The 17865-nt window shown below is 38.3% G+C and overlaps 1 protein-coding gene across 2 annotated transcripts in view; it reads right to left on the minus strand.

Moving 5' to 3' along the window:
- Positions 1–520: 520 nt before the first annotated feature.
- The window catches only part of fhdc2 (FH2 domain containing 2), a 70746-nt gene continuing 53401 nt past the window's right edge, over positions 521–17865 (minus strand). For both annotated transcript variants that reach the window (XM_073058164.1, XM_073058165.1), the window contains 4 exons: positions 17391–17461; positions 13837–13954; positions 10732–10893; positions 521–4885 (listed from right to left, as the gene is read on the minus strand). In XM_073058164.1, the coding sequence (XP_072914265.1) occupies positions 3581–4885; positions 10732–10893; positions 13837–13954; positions 17391–17461 (1656 nt within the window). In that variant the 3' untranslated portion in view covers positions 521–3580. The remainder of the gene's footprint in view (positions 4886–10731; positions 10894–13836; positions 13955–17390; positions 17462–17865) is intronic.

Below are 17865 nucleotides of genomic sequence, written 5' to 3' on the forward strand. Positions count from 1 at the left end.
TTGCAAAAGTCTTAGGCTCCCCAGCTATACATATTGGGGACTCTGAGAAAATGGGCATGGGAAAGAAGCTTTTGTTGAAGCTGAATACAAAATTGTGATCACAAAAATGGAGCAAATGCTAGTGATTTTGGTTTTTATTGTTGAAATATGGTGTAATCTTTTAAAAGGGATGCAATCAGTGCTGGAGGCAGAAACTGAAAACCAACTTTTCTTTTGTTTTTGAGCTTCTGCACATTATTCTTCACAGTATTCCATGCTAATTTATTGCATTCATTAATTTCACCCATAAAATGCTCAGTGTCTCACTTCCAAAACTTTAAGCTGTTCTTATAGATGTCTGATTAACTTTAAACACTATCATCCCCCTCTATTACCACTCTGTCAGCCACAGAACAGTCATTACAGAGAAAAGCACATCAAAACTCATCAATTCATTATTCATGAAAATACACTTTTAATTTGAGTAACAAAACATTAATTTTAAATACATTTTTATAAATTCTTTTAAATAAAGTGCAAATGCAACAATTACAAATTGCTGACTAAGCCCAGAGCGTATATGTCCAAAATTTCCTTGTTAGAAATCTGATAATCTACAACCAGCTTTCACCCATCCAAACTCTACCATCTCTCCTCTGCCTGACCTATAGTATTCCTATGAAATAGCTTCTTCTGATTGCAGAAGGATTGAAAGGTGCATTTTAATTAGCTTGGGCATACGTTATCTGTTTAATTTCAGCAGGATTTTGTTCTTACTTTCTATTTATAAATTCAATAGTGCATAACAATGGTCACAGGACTAGAAAATCGCCTGTGTTGTGAAGTGTATGTAAAACATGCAGTACATGAAAAGCCAATGCACCATTTTATACTGGAAACCGGCAGTGGGAATTCTATTATGCATGAAGCCCAAGCTAAAATAGGCTAGGGCATTGCATGTTTAAAGTACACTAAAGCTTTTCCTCTGCTTGCTCCACCAACATACAGAAACATTTTTAGTCAAACGTAGCGGATAGATGATCAGTATGGATCGGGGGAGGGGTTGGTTGGGGGTTTGAGTATAAACTGAAACGGGAAGGAAAATCATGATATTGAGTGTCATGAAATTCATGATCAGGTAGTGAAGAAAGTTTGAGCTATGACGGGTGTGGGAAGTTGTGATTGAGATTAGGGTTGATGGAGACCTCCTACAGTAGGTTAGCTTTTAACATAAAGGTTCCTTCCCGGAACTAGTTTCTGGCATTCAACTTCAGGGGCTAAGACCAGGTTAGGAAGATTCTTGCTCAAGTAGTATTCATATTCATAATGAATACCTGCTTCTCTACGTGATGCCCAATCAGCATGGTTCATGCATATATGAATAAGTTTTGTCAACGTGCATTGGACATCATTCTGTTTATCTAGGCATCTCTAAATGTTAGTGTGTTGTATACAAAGAGGATTTGAAATCACAAACTTTGAAATGTATTAAGTAAAACAATAAAAGTCCACCATATAACACACAAAATGGTTAATTACATGACAGACTTTCAAGACTACATTCCCTTAAATTCTTAAAATTTATAAAACAAAGTGAACAAATGCAATATATTAACTGATACTATTGGTGTCAAACTTTGCAATGAGCAATAATTTATTGAATTCAGAAAACATAAAAAAGCTTATCATTTCTAAAACATATATAGTATTCTATGAATATCATATTTAGCTTTAAATTGATCTATTTTTTGTAGTATTTTCTCCAGTAATGTACTTATTTCTTAATTTTTGCAGATAATGTACAATTTCATGGCACTGTGAACTGTGAGAGGATTGTCATAAACTTGATGGAAATATGCCCAGAATGCTGAAATGAGTAAGACGGTTGCAGATGAAATTTAATGCTTCCAACAGACATGAGGAAATGTTTCCTCAGAATGATTTTGATTCTTTTGTAATTACTTTCATTTGGTGACACCTGTTTCTTTGGAAACAGTGTTAAATCTGGTTGAAGGTATGACAAGAGCAATGTACAGCATAATTGAAAAAAGGGGTACAGGAGAGTCTGCACATAGTTTGCTGAAAATGGAATTGCAATTTGAGAAAGTGGTTAAAATTAAATGCAACATCATGGACTATATATACGCATGAGGGTGTAGAGTACAGGAGCAAGGAAGCAATGGTGAATTGTTATAAAACATTGGTTCCATCATAACTGGACATAACTGGAATAATATGTCCAGTTCTGGGTGGTACACATCAGGGAAAACTTTAATGCTTTTTGGAAGGAGTAGAAGAGATTTACGAAAAAGCGGGATATGAGATATGTAAATAGACTGGGAAAGCTGGAGTGGTTTGTCTTGGAGAATAGGATGTTATGTAGGGTTCATTGAGAGTTATGAAGCTTATATTCGGATTCGACAGAGGGGAATTTTTTGGTTTCGGAAAAGCATCAAGAACAGGCGTCATTGAATGAAGATAATTAGAAAAGAATCAAAATTAATGTGATGAAAGGTATAGTCATGCCTGGTATGCAATGTTAAAGTGCTACAGGAGGAAGATTCAATTGTAGTATTCAGAAGGAAAATAAAAATAACTACTGTTGCTGAAAACCAAATATGGAAACAGAAACACTGGTAGTGTTCAGTATGTCAAACAGCATATGGAAAGGAAAACAAAATTAATGTTTCAGGTCCATAACCCTTGTTTAAAGGAAGTTAGACAAGAATCTGAAAAGTAGGAAATTGCAAAGCTACGGAGAAAGGGTGGGTGGGGTGAACTGGCACTCACATAAAGCTCTTCTGGACTTGACAGCCAAATTGTCCTTCATTTCAGTCTTGTGATAGCCGCTTGTAGTTGTAGCTTGCAACTGAATATTGTAGCAACAATATTTAGAGACTACAGTTAAAAATCTGTATGAATTGATGAGAATCGGGGAATGTCTGATCATTTTTGTGTCCATCTGTAATGTTGCTTGAAGTTCATCTGTCAACATTTAAATTTATATTCTTACCAAGAAAAATGAGATAGAAGGGGACTTCTTATTGAAAGTTGAAGTGCTTAATGCTTGTGATGATCCAGCACTTACTGGCACCATTTTTGCTTTGTTATGCTTAACATTGGAATTATGAACATGTAAAGCTTTCAGACCAAGGAATAAGTCTTGGGAATCAAAAATTTGGATAAAAACAGGAAGTGCCAGTCAGAGTCACTTCCACACTCTCAACTCAAATACGGTTTCCCTTCCAGCTGAAGTTAGCCAAATCATTTAAAAACATCCAATCTGTTATTCCAAGATCAGAAAAAAATTCATGCAATCCTGTTTCAGCACAAAGTAAAAGGAACTGAATTAATGGCTTGTTCGCAGTTTCTAAAATAGGCCTTTCCTTTTTTTGTTTTCTGAAAAACAAATCATTTTTATGACTTGCCATTCCACTATTTTTTATTGTATCCAGTTACAGGCAACATTGCACCAAACTTTATGCTGAATATCTCAACTGTTTTATTAAATAACAGGAAAATTCTTAATAAGAATATTATTCAGAGTAACTCAGTTGACTGCAAGATACAGCATTACCATCTAAGCCTCAATAGGCGCACATCACCGCCATACTGGCTGTCTACTCTTTTTCAAAGGTCTGCACTGTTGAATTGCTCCTTTGTGTGTGAGAGAATCTGTTTGGTGATTTACCATAACAACTTTCTCAGAGTTTGGTTTCTTGAGTAGCATAGATTGTTTGGCATGAGGATTCATGCTAGCTGTAGTTGCAGTCTCTGATTGGCTTTGGACAGTTCTGGAACCGGTTATAGGGGAAGTTGATTGAGAAGAGGTACTCTTTTCCTTTGGACTTTGGATAGATTTTCTCCCATTTCTTACAGCTACCTGATATGTCTTCTCCTTGATGCTACTCATTTGCTTTATACCTCGAGGTGATGTGCCCAGTTGTCTCTGTACTGGAGCTTGTAAGTTCCTTTGTGTTAGAGTTGGCCTGGGAGAGAATTTTTCATCTACCCATCCTTTATGTCCCAGAGTTATTCCCCTCTGCCCTTGAGTTAGTGTTGGGTAGATCTTATTGGCATCAGGGTTGCTCACTTTGCCTTTTCTGTTTGTAATCGAACTTCCCCCGTTATCTTTATTTAACTCTGTGTCTTTCTGTTCTCTTGTCTTCACAGAATGAACCTTCTGATTAATACTGGTCTCTGCTCCACAAGTCCTTTTAGCAGTGGGTGAAGACTGGTTTGATTGCTTCCCCTTTGCAGCTGCGATTTCTTCTCTACTTCGCTCCAAGGACTCTCTCTTCCATTTTGAACAGTGACTAGGATTAGACTTTGTCAACAAATTGTCATTAGGTTTTAATCTTTTGGTTGTAGTGCTGCCCACAGTTCTGCAATTAACCTTTGAATAATCCTTATCGAGCCGAAGAGCTTGCTGTGATACTTCAGGTTCTTGCGCTGTTTTGATTGTTGCTTTCTTTGTCTCAGGTTCCTGGTTTAGAATTGTTATACTTTTCTTTGGAACAGGATTCACTGGCTGTTTCACACAGGGTCCCAACTGTTGATTCAGCACTTTCTCAGTCACCTTTCTCATGAGATTTTCTAGTTCTTTATCATTGTAGTCTTTAACTATGCTATTTGTGTCACGTTCTCGCTCTACCTGTGTTACTTCACCAGAGCTGTATGGCTTTTTCATGCTATATGCATCTGAGAAAGTGTCACGTTTGAAAGACTTGCAGTCCCATCGTCTCATACTCTGAGGTCTTAGGTTTCTGATAAATGCCCTTTCCAGTTCATCCTGACCCAGTTCATTCTCGATTGATGAACAAATGGCTACAGAGTGCCGTTTTTCTGCATTTTTCTGCTCCTTCTGTTGCCTTCTCAGTTCTGCAATTTCACGATCTGTATTCTCCTGAGGAAAGTACAAACAATGAGTGTTAAGAGTTTGGCAATAAAAACTTAGAAGAGTCCCTTTCCTATTCCAATCTATTACCCTCGCTGCTGTGTGTAAGGAGTTTGTACGTTCTCCCTGTGAGAGGGTGGGTTTCCTCTAGGAGCTCTGGTTTCTTCCCACAGTCCAAAGACGTATTAGTATATAGGTTAATTGGTCACTGTAAATTGTCCTGTGATTAGGCTAGGATTAAATCGGGGGATTGCTGGTGGCGTGGCTCGAGGGCTGGAAGGGCCTATAAATACAAATAAATAAATAATTGCAACTGTGAAGGTATGTCTTCATTTTACTAAGATTCCATTATATCCTATACAGTTACTTTAGAAAAGAATAATCAATTTAATTCATCTTGCAGACTCTTGGAAAAAGCATTTTCCACCATCCTTATTGACACCATCACTGTTCCTGGATATATTTCAACTTTAAAAATTGGCAAGCTCTGGTCAACAATTTTAAAAATACTAATACAAATGCCTAACATCAGAAAAATTACCTGCAATGTATGGTTAAGTCATATGAAAGGAAGTAATTTTGCTGAGAAGGCAGTAAGACATTGGCTAATTATGCAAGACATAAATAGATTTACCATTTCTTCAGTTGTATTCAAGGAAAAGAACTAATCTAATAACACAAATTAGGTTAAAAACTAAGGTGCATTTTAGGGGATATTCACAGAAAGTTTGGTACAGCTTAGCATGGCTGGGACTTTCAAAGATGATTGAATATTATTATAAAATTCCAACTTGTTTTTAATATTTTTTCTATAATCAATCCTGAAAAAAACAAATTACTGATGTCAAGAAACTGATTGATTAAAACAAATACAAGTTTCAAAACTAATATTGACTAATGGAGATGGCAATTTTCAGAATATATATGCATCTTCTGAATGTTGTGGAGTATATTTCTCATCAGAGAAGTTTAAAGTTCTAACTAAAAACTGAATGGATCTGGTTAATTTTAAATGCTTCCACATCATAACAGAAGCTGTTTAAATCTTAATAAAATGAAAAAGAAAACAAGATATGTCATTCAACAAATTAGCCAGATCTGTGCCATGCCTCAATCATAATCATTTGGCCCATGCATTCTTTGTCATTTCGCAACCTCTTTCAACTCTCCAGTGACCAGATCTTGAGGAGGGAAGAAATCAAATAGTTTAGAAGGTAGTGTCAAAGTAAAAAATACCTGGTATTTCTTTTAACTTTTTTTAAAACTTCTTTTAACTTTTTAAACTTTTAACACATTTAACTTCTTGCCCTGGTTTTGATTAGCTAAGGGGCATTAAATCGAACTTTTCAATGCATTTTTATCAGTATTTGTTCTATTTTTGTTGCTTTTTGTTAGATGGGGAAGGTTGATTTTCCATTAAAGCTGACATTATTTTCCATGGTCCTTTCCAAATTAACCAACTTTTTCTCCAATACCTACCCTAGAGTTATCAGTGGTACTCTTTCTGTCATCAATTGATTTTATCTTTAAAACCTCCCACTCTTCAACCCATCCCTTCCACGCTCTGCCTCCAGTTAGGAAGGCAGACTAAGTTATTTCATTAAGGGATCCTGGCATTCCTCTCCACCTCTCATATTCTACAGTAACTCTTTTCTTTCCACTTCATACATCCTTCTCTGAGACAGGATTCTGTACCTCACCTGCTCTCCACCCAACAAAATTAATGCTGGCACTTTACATCTCTGTGTGGCACTTGGTAAATGGATAAATTGATCACATTTTGCTCTCCACTACCAAAGTGCACTTATCCTGGTTTTCACTTTCCATTCAGTGTAGCCGCGATCTTCTTTTTCTGTTCATCACTTCTCTTTACCCTCTCTCTGGTCTACTTCACATTCTGAAACTGCTATAAATAAGGTTGTTCCACTGAACACTGGACAATGTTTCCTGGCCTTGTGAGAATTTCCATGCCTTGTTTGCAGATGCAGGAATAAAATATGTGTAATTAAAGTTTGGAAAGAAATGGTTTTGAAGTTTGCTCTAGACAGGGAGGAGTCTGCCATATCCTGATTTTCATCTGTAAACATGAAAATAACTTGCAAAACACAATCAGTGTTATGTGTGAACATTTGGCATGAATATACTGTAACTGGTAACACAGCCCTTTAGCAATGTTGATGCATTGCCATTGCATTTGGAAATAACAATATTACCTATATTCTCCTCAGTGAAAACAATTGAAACAATCTGAAAACTTGTACCAATCAACTGGCAGAGGTATTCAAAGACATTTTCAACCTCTCATTCCTACAGCTGAAAGTTCCCACTTACTTCAAAAGGGCATCAATTGTACCAGTACCCAAGAAGAGCTGGCTGAGCTGGCTTAACGACTATCATCCAGTAGCACTCACATCTACAGTGAAATGCTTTGAGAGGTTGGTCATAGCTAGAATCAACTCCTATCTCAGTAAGAACTAGGACCTACTGCAATTTGCCTATCTCCACAATAGGTCTATGGCAGACACAAGCTTAATTGCTCTCCACGTGGCCTTGCATCACCTGGACAATACAAGTATCTATGTCAGGATGTTGCTCATTGACTATAGGTCAGTGTTTAACATCATTATTCCTACAACCCTGATCAAAAAGCTACAGAACCTGGGCCTTTTACCTCCTTCTGTCAGATCCTCGACTTATTGACCAGAAGACCACAACTTGTGTGGGTTAGAGATAATATCTCCACCTTGCTGACAATCAACACTGGCACACCACAGGGATGTGTGCTTATCTCACTGCTCTACACTTTCTATATTCATACTGTGTGGCTCAGATGCCATCTATAAGTTTGGTAATGATACAACCATTGTTGGCAGAATCTCAGATGGTGATGAGAGTGTGTACAGGAGCAAGATATACCAACTAGTTAGGTGGTGTCGTAGCAACAACCTTGCACTCAACATTAGTAAGACCAAAGAACTGATTATGGACTTCAGAAAGGGTAATATGAAGGAACATGAACCAATCCTCATAGAAGAACCAGAAGTGGAGAGAGAGCAATTTCAAATTTGGTGTCAGTATTTCTGAGGACCTAACAACATATCAATGCAACTATAAAGAAGGCAAGGTAGCGTCTATATTTCATTAGGAGTTTGAGGAGATTTGGTTTGTCACTGAAAGCACTTGAAAACATTTGTAGATGTACCGTGGAGAGCATTCTGACTGGGAGCATCACTGACTGGTATGGGGGGGGGGGGGGGGGGGGGGCTACTGCACCATTTAAAAGTTGCAGAAAGTTGCAAAATTAGTCAGCTCCATCATGGGTACTCGCCTCTATAGTATCCAAGACATCTTCAAGGAGTGGTGCCTCAGGAAGGCAGTGTCCATCATTAAGGACCCCTACCACCCAGGGCATGCCCTCTTCTCATTGTTACCATCAAGAATGAAGTACAGAAGCCTAAAGGCATACACTCAACAATTCAGGAACAGCTTCTGCCCCTCTGCCATCCGATTTCGAAATGAACATTGAATCCATGAACATTACCTCACTACTTTTTTTAAAAATTCTGTTTTTGCACTACTTATTTTAACTTAACTATTTAATAGACATACACACACACACACATATTTTTTGTCTCAAAGGTATTGCATTGCATTGTTGCCGCAAGGTTAAACATTTCACGACATTTGTTCCTGATAATAAATCTGATTCTAATTCTGATAAATGCCACAGCAAGAAATTACTGAAGAGGATGAAACTTGGAATTATGTTGACGATGATGATTTCCAGTGATTATACTGTCAAAGTCACTCTGGCTCATCAAGGAGAAGCTGATGAGTCGTCCCAACAAAAACTGTTTCAAGAGTGCATTTTAGAGGATGGCAACAATGTGTGGGAACATGGAGTAGTGGGATTGAATTTTCACACCAGTAAATGTTTGTCCACTAAAGTAATTTCCAAGCTTCAACCTCTTCAGAGTGTAATATAATTCTACAACCTGCCTTAGCATGCACCGCCATGGGAGGAGGGAGAAGCACATGTGACAGCAATGCTGAAGAGGCATTTAAACATACACATGAACAGGCATGGAATGGAGGGATAGTGACCATGTACAAGCCAAGGGGATTAGTTTAGATTGGAATCATGATCACTGCCAACATGGTGGGGCAAAGGACCTATTCCTCCTGTGCTGTATTGTTCTATGTAATTCATGACCCCAGATCTTTAACCCATCTGCTAATAGAAATAGGTCCTTCCTGGTTCTCACTGCAACTGAATCTCCCTTTAGCCTCCACTTTTCCCAAAGAAAGCCACCACAGGTACTTGTAACGATCCTCCGTGCCCACTCCAGTGCAATCACATTTTTATTTCAAGATGGGTAACCAGAATAGAATGCAGTATTCAAGCTGGGCCTAACTGGAATTGCATACAATTCTTTTTTTTTGTAACTTGCTTGTTCTTATATTCTACACCTTTGCTACCTATCTTATTGACATGTCCTGCTACTCTTCTACCATAACTCTATGATCCCTTCATTTTTCCATATACATTGGTATTCTCCCATTTCTTGTTTATGTCTTTGCTTCTCCAAATTTGCATTACCCCACACTTCTCGGGGCTGAATTTGATTTGTTACTTAATTTCCCACTGATCAGACAATCAGTCCCTTGGCCCACTTTTCTTTATCCTGATTCGCACATTTATGACTCAGCTATTCATATTTTCTGATAAATCAAGATACATAGTCCAGTGGAACTCCATTAGCAAAAGCCTTCCAACTTTATTAAAAAAAATACCCAAGAACAGTTTTCCTCTGTAATCATTATACCATGCCTTGTTTAAAACCCATGTAGACTATATCAAATTCACTATTCACATTAATCCTTCTTGACCCCTGATGCACCATCAATAACTCTTGGAGACGTGAGGTGAGAGATAGGCTTTTATTAGCTGGAAGAAAGCACTGTCAGCAGCAAGAGACCATCACACAACATCCTGGAGACTGAGGGAGGAGCAGTGCCTCCAATCGCCTTTATACAGGGGTCTGTGGGAGGAGCCACAGGAGCAGTCAGCGGGGGGCGTGTCCAGACAGGTATATGTAGTTCACCACAACCCCTCAATCAACTTTGTCAGATATAATTTACCATTAATAATCCCTGCCTAATCTTTAATTAATCTGTATCTTCTTAACTGGCATATCACATTTCCATTCACCATCTTTATTTATTTAAGTGAGTCAAACAGTTAATTTGTCCTGTGTTTATGATAATGCTCTACTGTCATTACTTTTTAACATGCTCACAAAATGCTGACAGTGCTATGCAAACACCGAAGACACTGGGATCAACATTTCATGAGTATGTGGTGGGAAGGATGAGGATAGCATCAACATGAATCTCTATTAGTTCCACAGTGGAATATTATTCCATTCCCTCATGATAAAACACAGCTAGGGAGAGCACGCTGAGTCTCTGCCTCTCAGCCTCCAATGCAATTCAGCTTGGGAGATGATACACTTAATAAGCAGGGATGTATCAAATCTCCAAGTATGTATAAAGGGCCCAGTGGACTTCAGGAGAGATGACCTAAACAACAACAAAAAATCACCTCACCTTAGGAGGGGAAATGAATGCTGGAGTTTCCAGCTAAATGTATTGGTAAATGCCCCAGAGATTCCTGTGTGGCATCCACGTGATCTTCCCTCCTACATATTATACAGGGTCAGCACACGAGTGCACCACCTGACACAATTTCACTGTTTCTCAACTAATGATATAAATGTTACGCCACTTGTAATTATAACCTTGTACAGTGTGAACAATAACACTAATTTAACTCTGTGAATACTTGACAGTACCTGAATTGCCTTCAGGAATTTTTCACAGAAGCTTTTGAGAACAATGCAGTATTCCTCCAGCTTAAACTTTTCATCTTCACAGAAATATTCTACCAAGGACTTTCTCAGCTTCTGGAACAATTCAATTTTTTCCCATATCACTTCCAGTTCTTTCTTTGCAGTCTGTAGATGAAAGGCAAATAAAGGCTTACAAAAAGGTCACCTGAAGTACTGTATAAACAGATTATTTTAATATTCAGTTCTTCCATTTTGGCTTAGTACATTCCACAAGCCCTTTAAAAAAGTATCCAGCCAGTGTACAGTGACTGAATTAGAATACATAGCATGCTGAAACGTAAAGATGGAGGCTCTGACGAAAATTTGTAGTTGAACAGTGAGGGATGGTTCAATGGCATTCGAGTTCCATTCTAAATCAAGCTACTGGGGGTTGTTTTACTTGCAGGGAAATGTATTGATAAACACCAGGCTGTTATTTCAAAATAACCAGTGACACCTTTGACAGAATTATCTGAGTTAACGAGAGCTAGTAATGATCACATGGGTGACACTCCTGAGTACCAAGTCAACTTCCTTCACACATATTGTAAGCTTTCCCTTCTGTCTAGCTGAGTGACAGAACAGAAAACACCTTGTTCATTAAATGGTTTAAAATGAAGGTAAAAGACACCTAGGGACCTAAAAAGATAACATTGTTAGCTTGTACAATTATTTCTGCAAAGCAAAACAATAGAAGGCAAGGGAAGTCATTATCAAACTTTACAATGTTTTGATTAAACTGTGAATACTGCTGTTTCTGGGTGCCAGGAAACAAGGAAACAATGAGAAGAACATGAGACATTTAGGTTTTCTGGACTGGAAGTAGGCATCAGAAAGCAGATTCAAAGATCAACAAAATGGCCAAGAACAGAGAAAGAGTCTCAGAGTATTATTTCACATTACAATACGGATGTGGTTAAAAAAGGAAATGATTTAGAGTGGTAAGACATAATGAACTTCTAGATGAAGTAATGAAGACATATATCCTGTGATTATATAACAATTACATTCCATAGAAGGACTACAAGATTTTTTCCTAGATCAATCTGTTATATAAGCAGAAACACCTTTAGTCATTATTAATTAGTATATTGAATTTTTAAACCGCTTTTTGCAGTTTCTCTGTGTCCATGAATGCTTCTTTTCCTTTGCTACACAGATGCATGTAGCCTAAAGTTTAAAGTCAAATTTATTCTCAAGCTAAAATACAAGAAACACTTTGAATTCATGTTACGGAAAGTTCAATATTTAAATTAATTGAATCAATCCACAAGAATAGAATTGTTCTAAAGCTTGATACTTGCTAGAATTTTTGAAGGCAATATCCTCTCAGGGACCTTTACATGAAACTGTATGGGAATGATGTTATTATTCAATCATTGCAGTTTATAACTGAATTCAGAAAAATAAGGGGTGACCTCATCTAAACTTATTGAATGGTGAAAGACCTTGATAGAGTTGATGCGGAGAGGATGTTTCCTATAAGTGGGAGAGGCACTGCCACACAATAGGCTGACTAAATATTTACATTAATGAGCGGGTGTACAGGTGTGGCCACTGAGTGCATACTTCTAAAGTCTGTAAAAGCAGAAGAGAATATGGGACAAGCATTGCAGTGAATAACTTTGACTTTCAGCAAACCTTTTTCTTTTGTCTTTCATATCACATCTCTTAGTCTGCATATGTTAACAATATAATCAAGGATTACCAAGCATCAAAGTTTAAAATTCATTTGATTTCAAGGACTGTTGGCACAATCATAGGGAAATACACCGGAGGTGGATATTTTCTGTAACAACCATATTATTTATACAACCTGACTGTTTATTTGTGACCAGTGGTACCCTTTCAAAAGATGCAGCCAAACAGAGATAGTATTTAAAACACAACTCCTCTGTTTATCATGATATCAAATATAGAAATTGTTGATATAACAGTAACTATAATGCCATTCATCCATAGGATCAAAGCCAGTGACTACTATCACAATAATGGATGTGAGTGTGTACTATTGCTAAGGTGCCTCCAAAGATTGAGAGTTCAAATATAGCAATTTGTGTGTTAGTATCAGAGAATGGCCATTAAAACTTTGAGATTAACTTCAGAGTTTGAACCCAATATCTTGCCTCATCTGACAAGGTTAGCATATGCTGACTCATAATGGTCCCGGCATAAGCAGAGATATAAACCATAACTCAAAACCAAACTAAAAAAAATAAGATGGAAGTCTAACATTTCTTTCCTTCCAGAAATGGGCCAGAACCAGAAATTGTGATAAGCACAAAGTCCAAAATTTGTAATTGCAACAAAACTTACCTAAATGCCATGCTGCTAATTTTAATGTCAGAAATGAATGAGAGTAGACTTGATAGAGGTATACAAAATTATGAGAGGACAGACAGGGTGAATGCAAGCAGGCTTTTTCCACTGAAGTTGGGTAAAACTGGAACTAGAGGACATAGGTTAGGAGTGAAAGTATTGTTGCAGGAAAGCAGCATCCGTCATCAGTGACCCACACCACCCAAGGCCATGCTCCCATCTTGCTGCTGCCATCAGGAAGATGGTCCAGGAGCTTCAGGACTCACTCCACCAGGTTCAGGAATAGTTATTACCCCTCAGCCATCAGGCTCTTGAAACAAAGGGGATAACTTCACTCAACTTCGTTTGCCCCATGTTTAAAATGTTCCCACAACCTATGGAATCACTTTCAAGGACCCTTCATCTCACGTTCTCGATATTTATTGCTAATTTATTTATTAAAATTATGAAAGGTGAAATACTTAAGGGGAATCCGAGGGGAAATTTCACTCAGAGGATGGTGAGAGTGTGGAATGAGCTGACAGTGGGAGTGGTGGATGCAGGTTTGATTTTAATGCTTCAGATGAATATGTAGATGGGAGGGGTGTGGAGGGCTATGGTGCAGGTGCAGGCCAATAGGACTAGGCAGATAATAGCCTGGCATGGACTAGAAGGGACGTAGGATCTCTTCTGGTGCGGTAGTGCTGTTTAACTCTATAACTTGTGTTAAATATTTATTTAATTTGTATTAAAATCTTAACCAAACTCTACCTGCAGGAATGATGTCATCTGAACTTCAAGCTCTGGATCTTCATGCAAATTTGTCCGCAGAGAATCAAGTCTTTCCTCCAGTTTATTCAGCTCTTCTGTCAACCCATCTTCAGATAATCTTGGATATTGAAGAGTGAGAAGTTAGCAAATTCACTTTGCTGTTTTTTTTCTCAACGTTACACTGTCATTTTGGAGCTCTTGTATTCATGCATTAAGTTTGCTGAAATGTAATTCAGACTCCATTACTCAAACAAATAATTTAATGTTCACTCCATATTACACACCTTATCACAATTCTGTCAGATTTCATCTTGGAATTGAAGCTGCTGAATGTGTCTGGTTTTCTATACTCATTACTAATAATTATTAACTGTCGATCTTGATACTAATATCTTTCACTGTCAACCAATCAAGTCTTAGCTTACGTTATCTTCTTTTTTCTTGTCCTATCAGTATCCTATCAGTATTATAGATGACTTGTTGGTTGAAATCCTCAGTCATCATCAAGAAATAATTTACTCTGCTTTCCAAAATAATAAAACTTTTTAATATAGAAATGTTATTCTAATATAATGGAGCATCTGGATAACAAAAATCCCTACATTAGACTCCAATTTACTACAGCACTGCCTTCCATACCACAATTCCACACAAACTTATCTACAAATTCCTAAACCTAGGACTTGGCACCTCCCAATGCAACTAGATCCTTGATCTCCTAACTAACAGAATGCAATCTGTAAGGATAAGCAGCAGCACTTCACATGATTATTCTCAGTTCTGGTGATCTGCAAGGCTGTATCCTCAGTACCTCTCTATACATTAACAATTGTGTAGTTAGATTTTGCTTTAACATCAACTGTGGGATTGATTTTAAAAGCCGAGGGGTAATGTTGCAGCTATGTAGGACCCTGGACAGACCTCACTTGGAGTACTGTGCTCATTTCTGGTTACCTCACTACAGGAAGAATGTGGAAACCATAGAAAGGGTGCAGAGGAGATTTACAAGGATGTTGACTGGTTTGGCGAGCATCCCTTATGAGAGTAGGTTGAGTGAACTTGGCCTTTTCTCCTTGGGAGCGACGGAGGATGAGAGGTGACCTGACAGAGGTATACAAGATAATGAAAGGCATTGATCATGTGGATAGCCAGAGGCTTTTTCCAGGGCTGAAATAGCTTGCATGAGAGGGCATATTTTTAAGGTGCTTGGAAGTAGGTACAGAGGAGATGTCAGGGGTAAGTTGTTTTTTTTTTTAAAAACGCAGAGAGTGGTGAGTGCATGGAATGGGCTGCCAGCAGTGGTGGTGGAGGTGGATACGATAGGGTCTTTTAAGAGACTTTTGGATAGGTACATGGAGCTTAGAAAAATAGAGGGCTATGGGTAAGCCTAGGTTGTTCGGTAAGGTCATGTTTGGCACAGATTTGTGGGCCGAAGGGCCTGTATTGTGCTGTAGGTTTTCTATGTTTCTATCACCTGCGAGCTCACAGGTGACAAAGTAGTGAGCCAGATGCCAAATGATTACAGATGGCATGCAGGGTGGATTCGGAGTGCCTAGTGGCACAACATCAAGACAACAACTCACTTAATGCCCATCAGGGCAATAGGGCAACAATGAAGGTCCTCCATCTCTGGCAGTGTTCAGGGATTCCTTCATCATGGCAGTAGCTTCCATTTTACTTTATTTTCACTACTGTCAGTCCCAGATGGAGATTCAAGAATACCATCACACTCAGATGTAAAAGGATTCTTCATTGCTGTTTCCAAATCAATTTTGTTTTATTAGTCAGGGTTGTTAGTCCTGAGCTGAACCCCCAAACTTGGAAGACTGGTGGACCACTCTTTTTCTAGCCTCTACCTTTTGACCTGATCAGCATGGGTGACCCATGACTCTAGACGACATGGCTTTGTGGGTCATGAGGCACACAAGCCTCCAAACCACAACAAGGTTGTGGTGCTCTTGGAGGAAGACAACCACCTGTCCCTCAATGTCTGCAAAACAAAAGAGCTTGTCATTGACTTCAGGAAGTGGGAAGTTTATATCAATGTAATGAGGTGGAGATGTTTGAGTGCTTCAAGTTTCTCAGTGTACATATTACCAACATCTCGTCCTGAGTCCAGCCATGTGGATATCATGGCCAATGAAGCACAGCAGTACGTCTAGTTCCTCAGAAGGCCAAGGAAATGTGGGAAGTCCTCTATAATCCTCACTAATACACCACTGAATTTGTCTACATTTCCTGCTGCCTCAAGAAAGCAGCCAAAGCAATTGAGGACCCCTCACACCCTGGCCAGTTTCTCTTCTTTTCCTTGATTCAGGCAAAAGCTTGAAAACATGCACCACCAGGCTCAAGGACAGTTTCAATCCTGCTGCCGTTAGAAGACTTTTGAATGGATCTCTTGTACAATAAAGATGAACTCTTGATCTCTCAGTCTACCTCGTCATGAACCTTGCACCTTATTTATGTGCATACACTGCCCTTTCTCTGTAATTGTGGCACTACGTTCTGCATTCTCTTATTGCTTTCCTTTAGAACTACTTTGATATAGATACATTTGTAATGATCAATCTGATTGGCATGAAAAACCAAACTTTTCACTGTGACAATAATAAATCAATTTCCAATATCTAATTAGCAGTGTATAACTTCACAAAAATGTGGCTAGTGATTAGATATATGTTAATATTTATTAATTGTTCTCCATGCAGCATAATATCTAAAAGCCCAGAAATCTAACTGCATAACATACTACCCTGGGAGAAAATTGCTCAACAAAGGATGACATAAGCTCATTTTATTGCCAAATCATTGCAGGCCCTAATAATGAAACAGGAACAATACGATACACTGTAGCACTCAAAATTTCCACACAGATAGGATAAAGAGCAGAGAAGAAGGATTGTAAAAAGTTTTCAGGATACAGCCTAACAAAAATTTACTAACAAGAGAAAATCAAGCAACACACACAAAATTTGGAGAAACTCAGCAGGCCAGACACCACCTATGGAGAAGAGTACAGCCGACATTTCGGGCTGAGACCCTTCAGCAGGACAGAACTTTTACAAAGTTTTACTAAGTTTTGACAGAATTTTACAAAGATGTTTGATTTTAATGTGTGGCCATGTATTACATGCATTGGATATGTAAATGGATAGGCAAAGTTCAGAAGGTTATAATAGGCCAAATGCAGGGGAATGAGACTAGCCTAAAAGGGCACCTTAAAGGGCCTATTTCAGTGCTGTATTATTCTATAAGTCTCTTTGATTCTGTGAGAAAGACTTGACAAAGCTGCAAGAAATCCTGACATGAGATCATAGCCACATGAAGAGCAGCGCAAAAGTGCAGAATTAATTCAACTGTATTCAATCAATGTGCAATAAAAGCAAAAGCCACAAAGCGAGTGACAAAACATTTGCAGGCAGAGGAAATTAGAGGCATTTTATATAGAAATGTTAGTGTTCACTAGTTGAGTCAGATTTGTAAGTTTATGCATTCTGACTTCACTATTGCACGCCAATCTGAAGCAGGGCCGTGGGGAAGTAATTTCATCCTACCTAGCTGCTGCACCAATGTGTTCCAGTTTATCCGGGAAGGAGAGAAGGTTTTTGTCTTTTTTTCCTGCTTCCTGTTGAAGAAAAAAAATGATCGTTCATACAATGGAACGAGGTGGAACGCAGTTCTGACGTCAAGGGACCCAAATTCACCAGAGTGAGGAACTCTGTTCCAAACCACAGAAATTTGAAAAAATCCCACATTTGCATATAACGTATTTGTGATTAATTTAAATAGCAAATTTTAAACTTCAGCCTCTGGAATTCAACATACTTTAGTGTCTACCAACAGTGTACCACTCAAATTTTGTTCTGCAGTTGATCTATGCTACGTGGACAAATATTCTGAGTAAAGATATATTGGGTTATTTTGTGCTTGAAGTTGACTTATTTATGAGTAGTGAAGAGGGAGCCCGCAAAGAGAACTGGTGAGAAAAAAAAACTGCGGTAGCTGAAAATAAAAGCATAACCTGGCTGC

This window comes from Hemitrygon akajei, chromosome 10 (assembly GCF_048418815.1).
Source record: "Hemitrygon akajei chromosome 10, sHemAka1.3, whole genome shotgun sequence".
Taxonomy (NCBI): Eukaryota; Metazoa; Chordata; class Chondrichthyes; order Myliobatiformes; family Dasyatidae; genus Hemitrygon; species Hemitrygon akajei.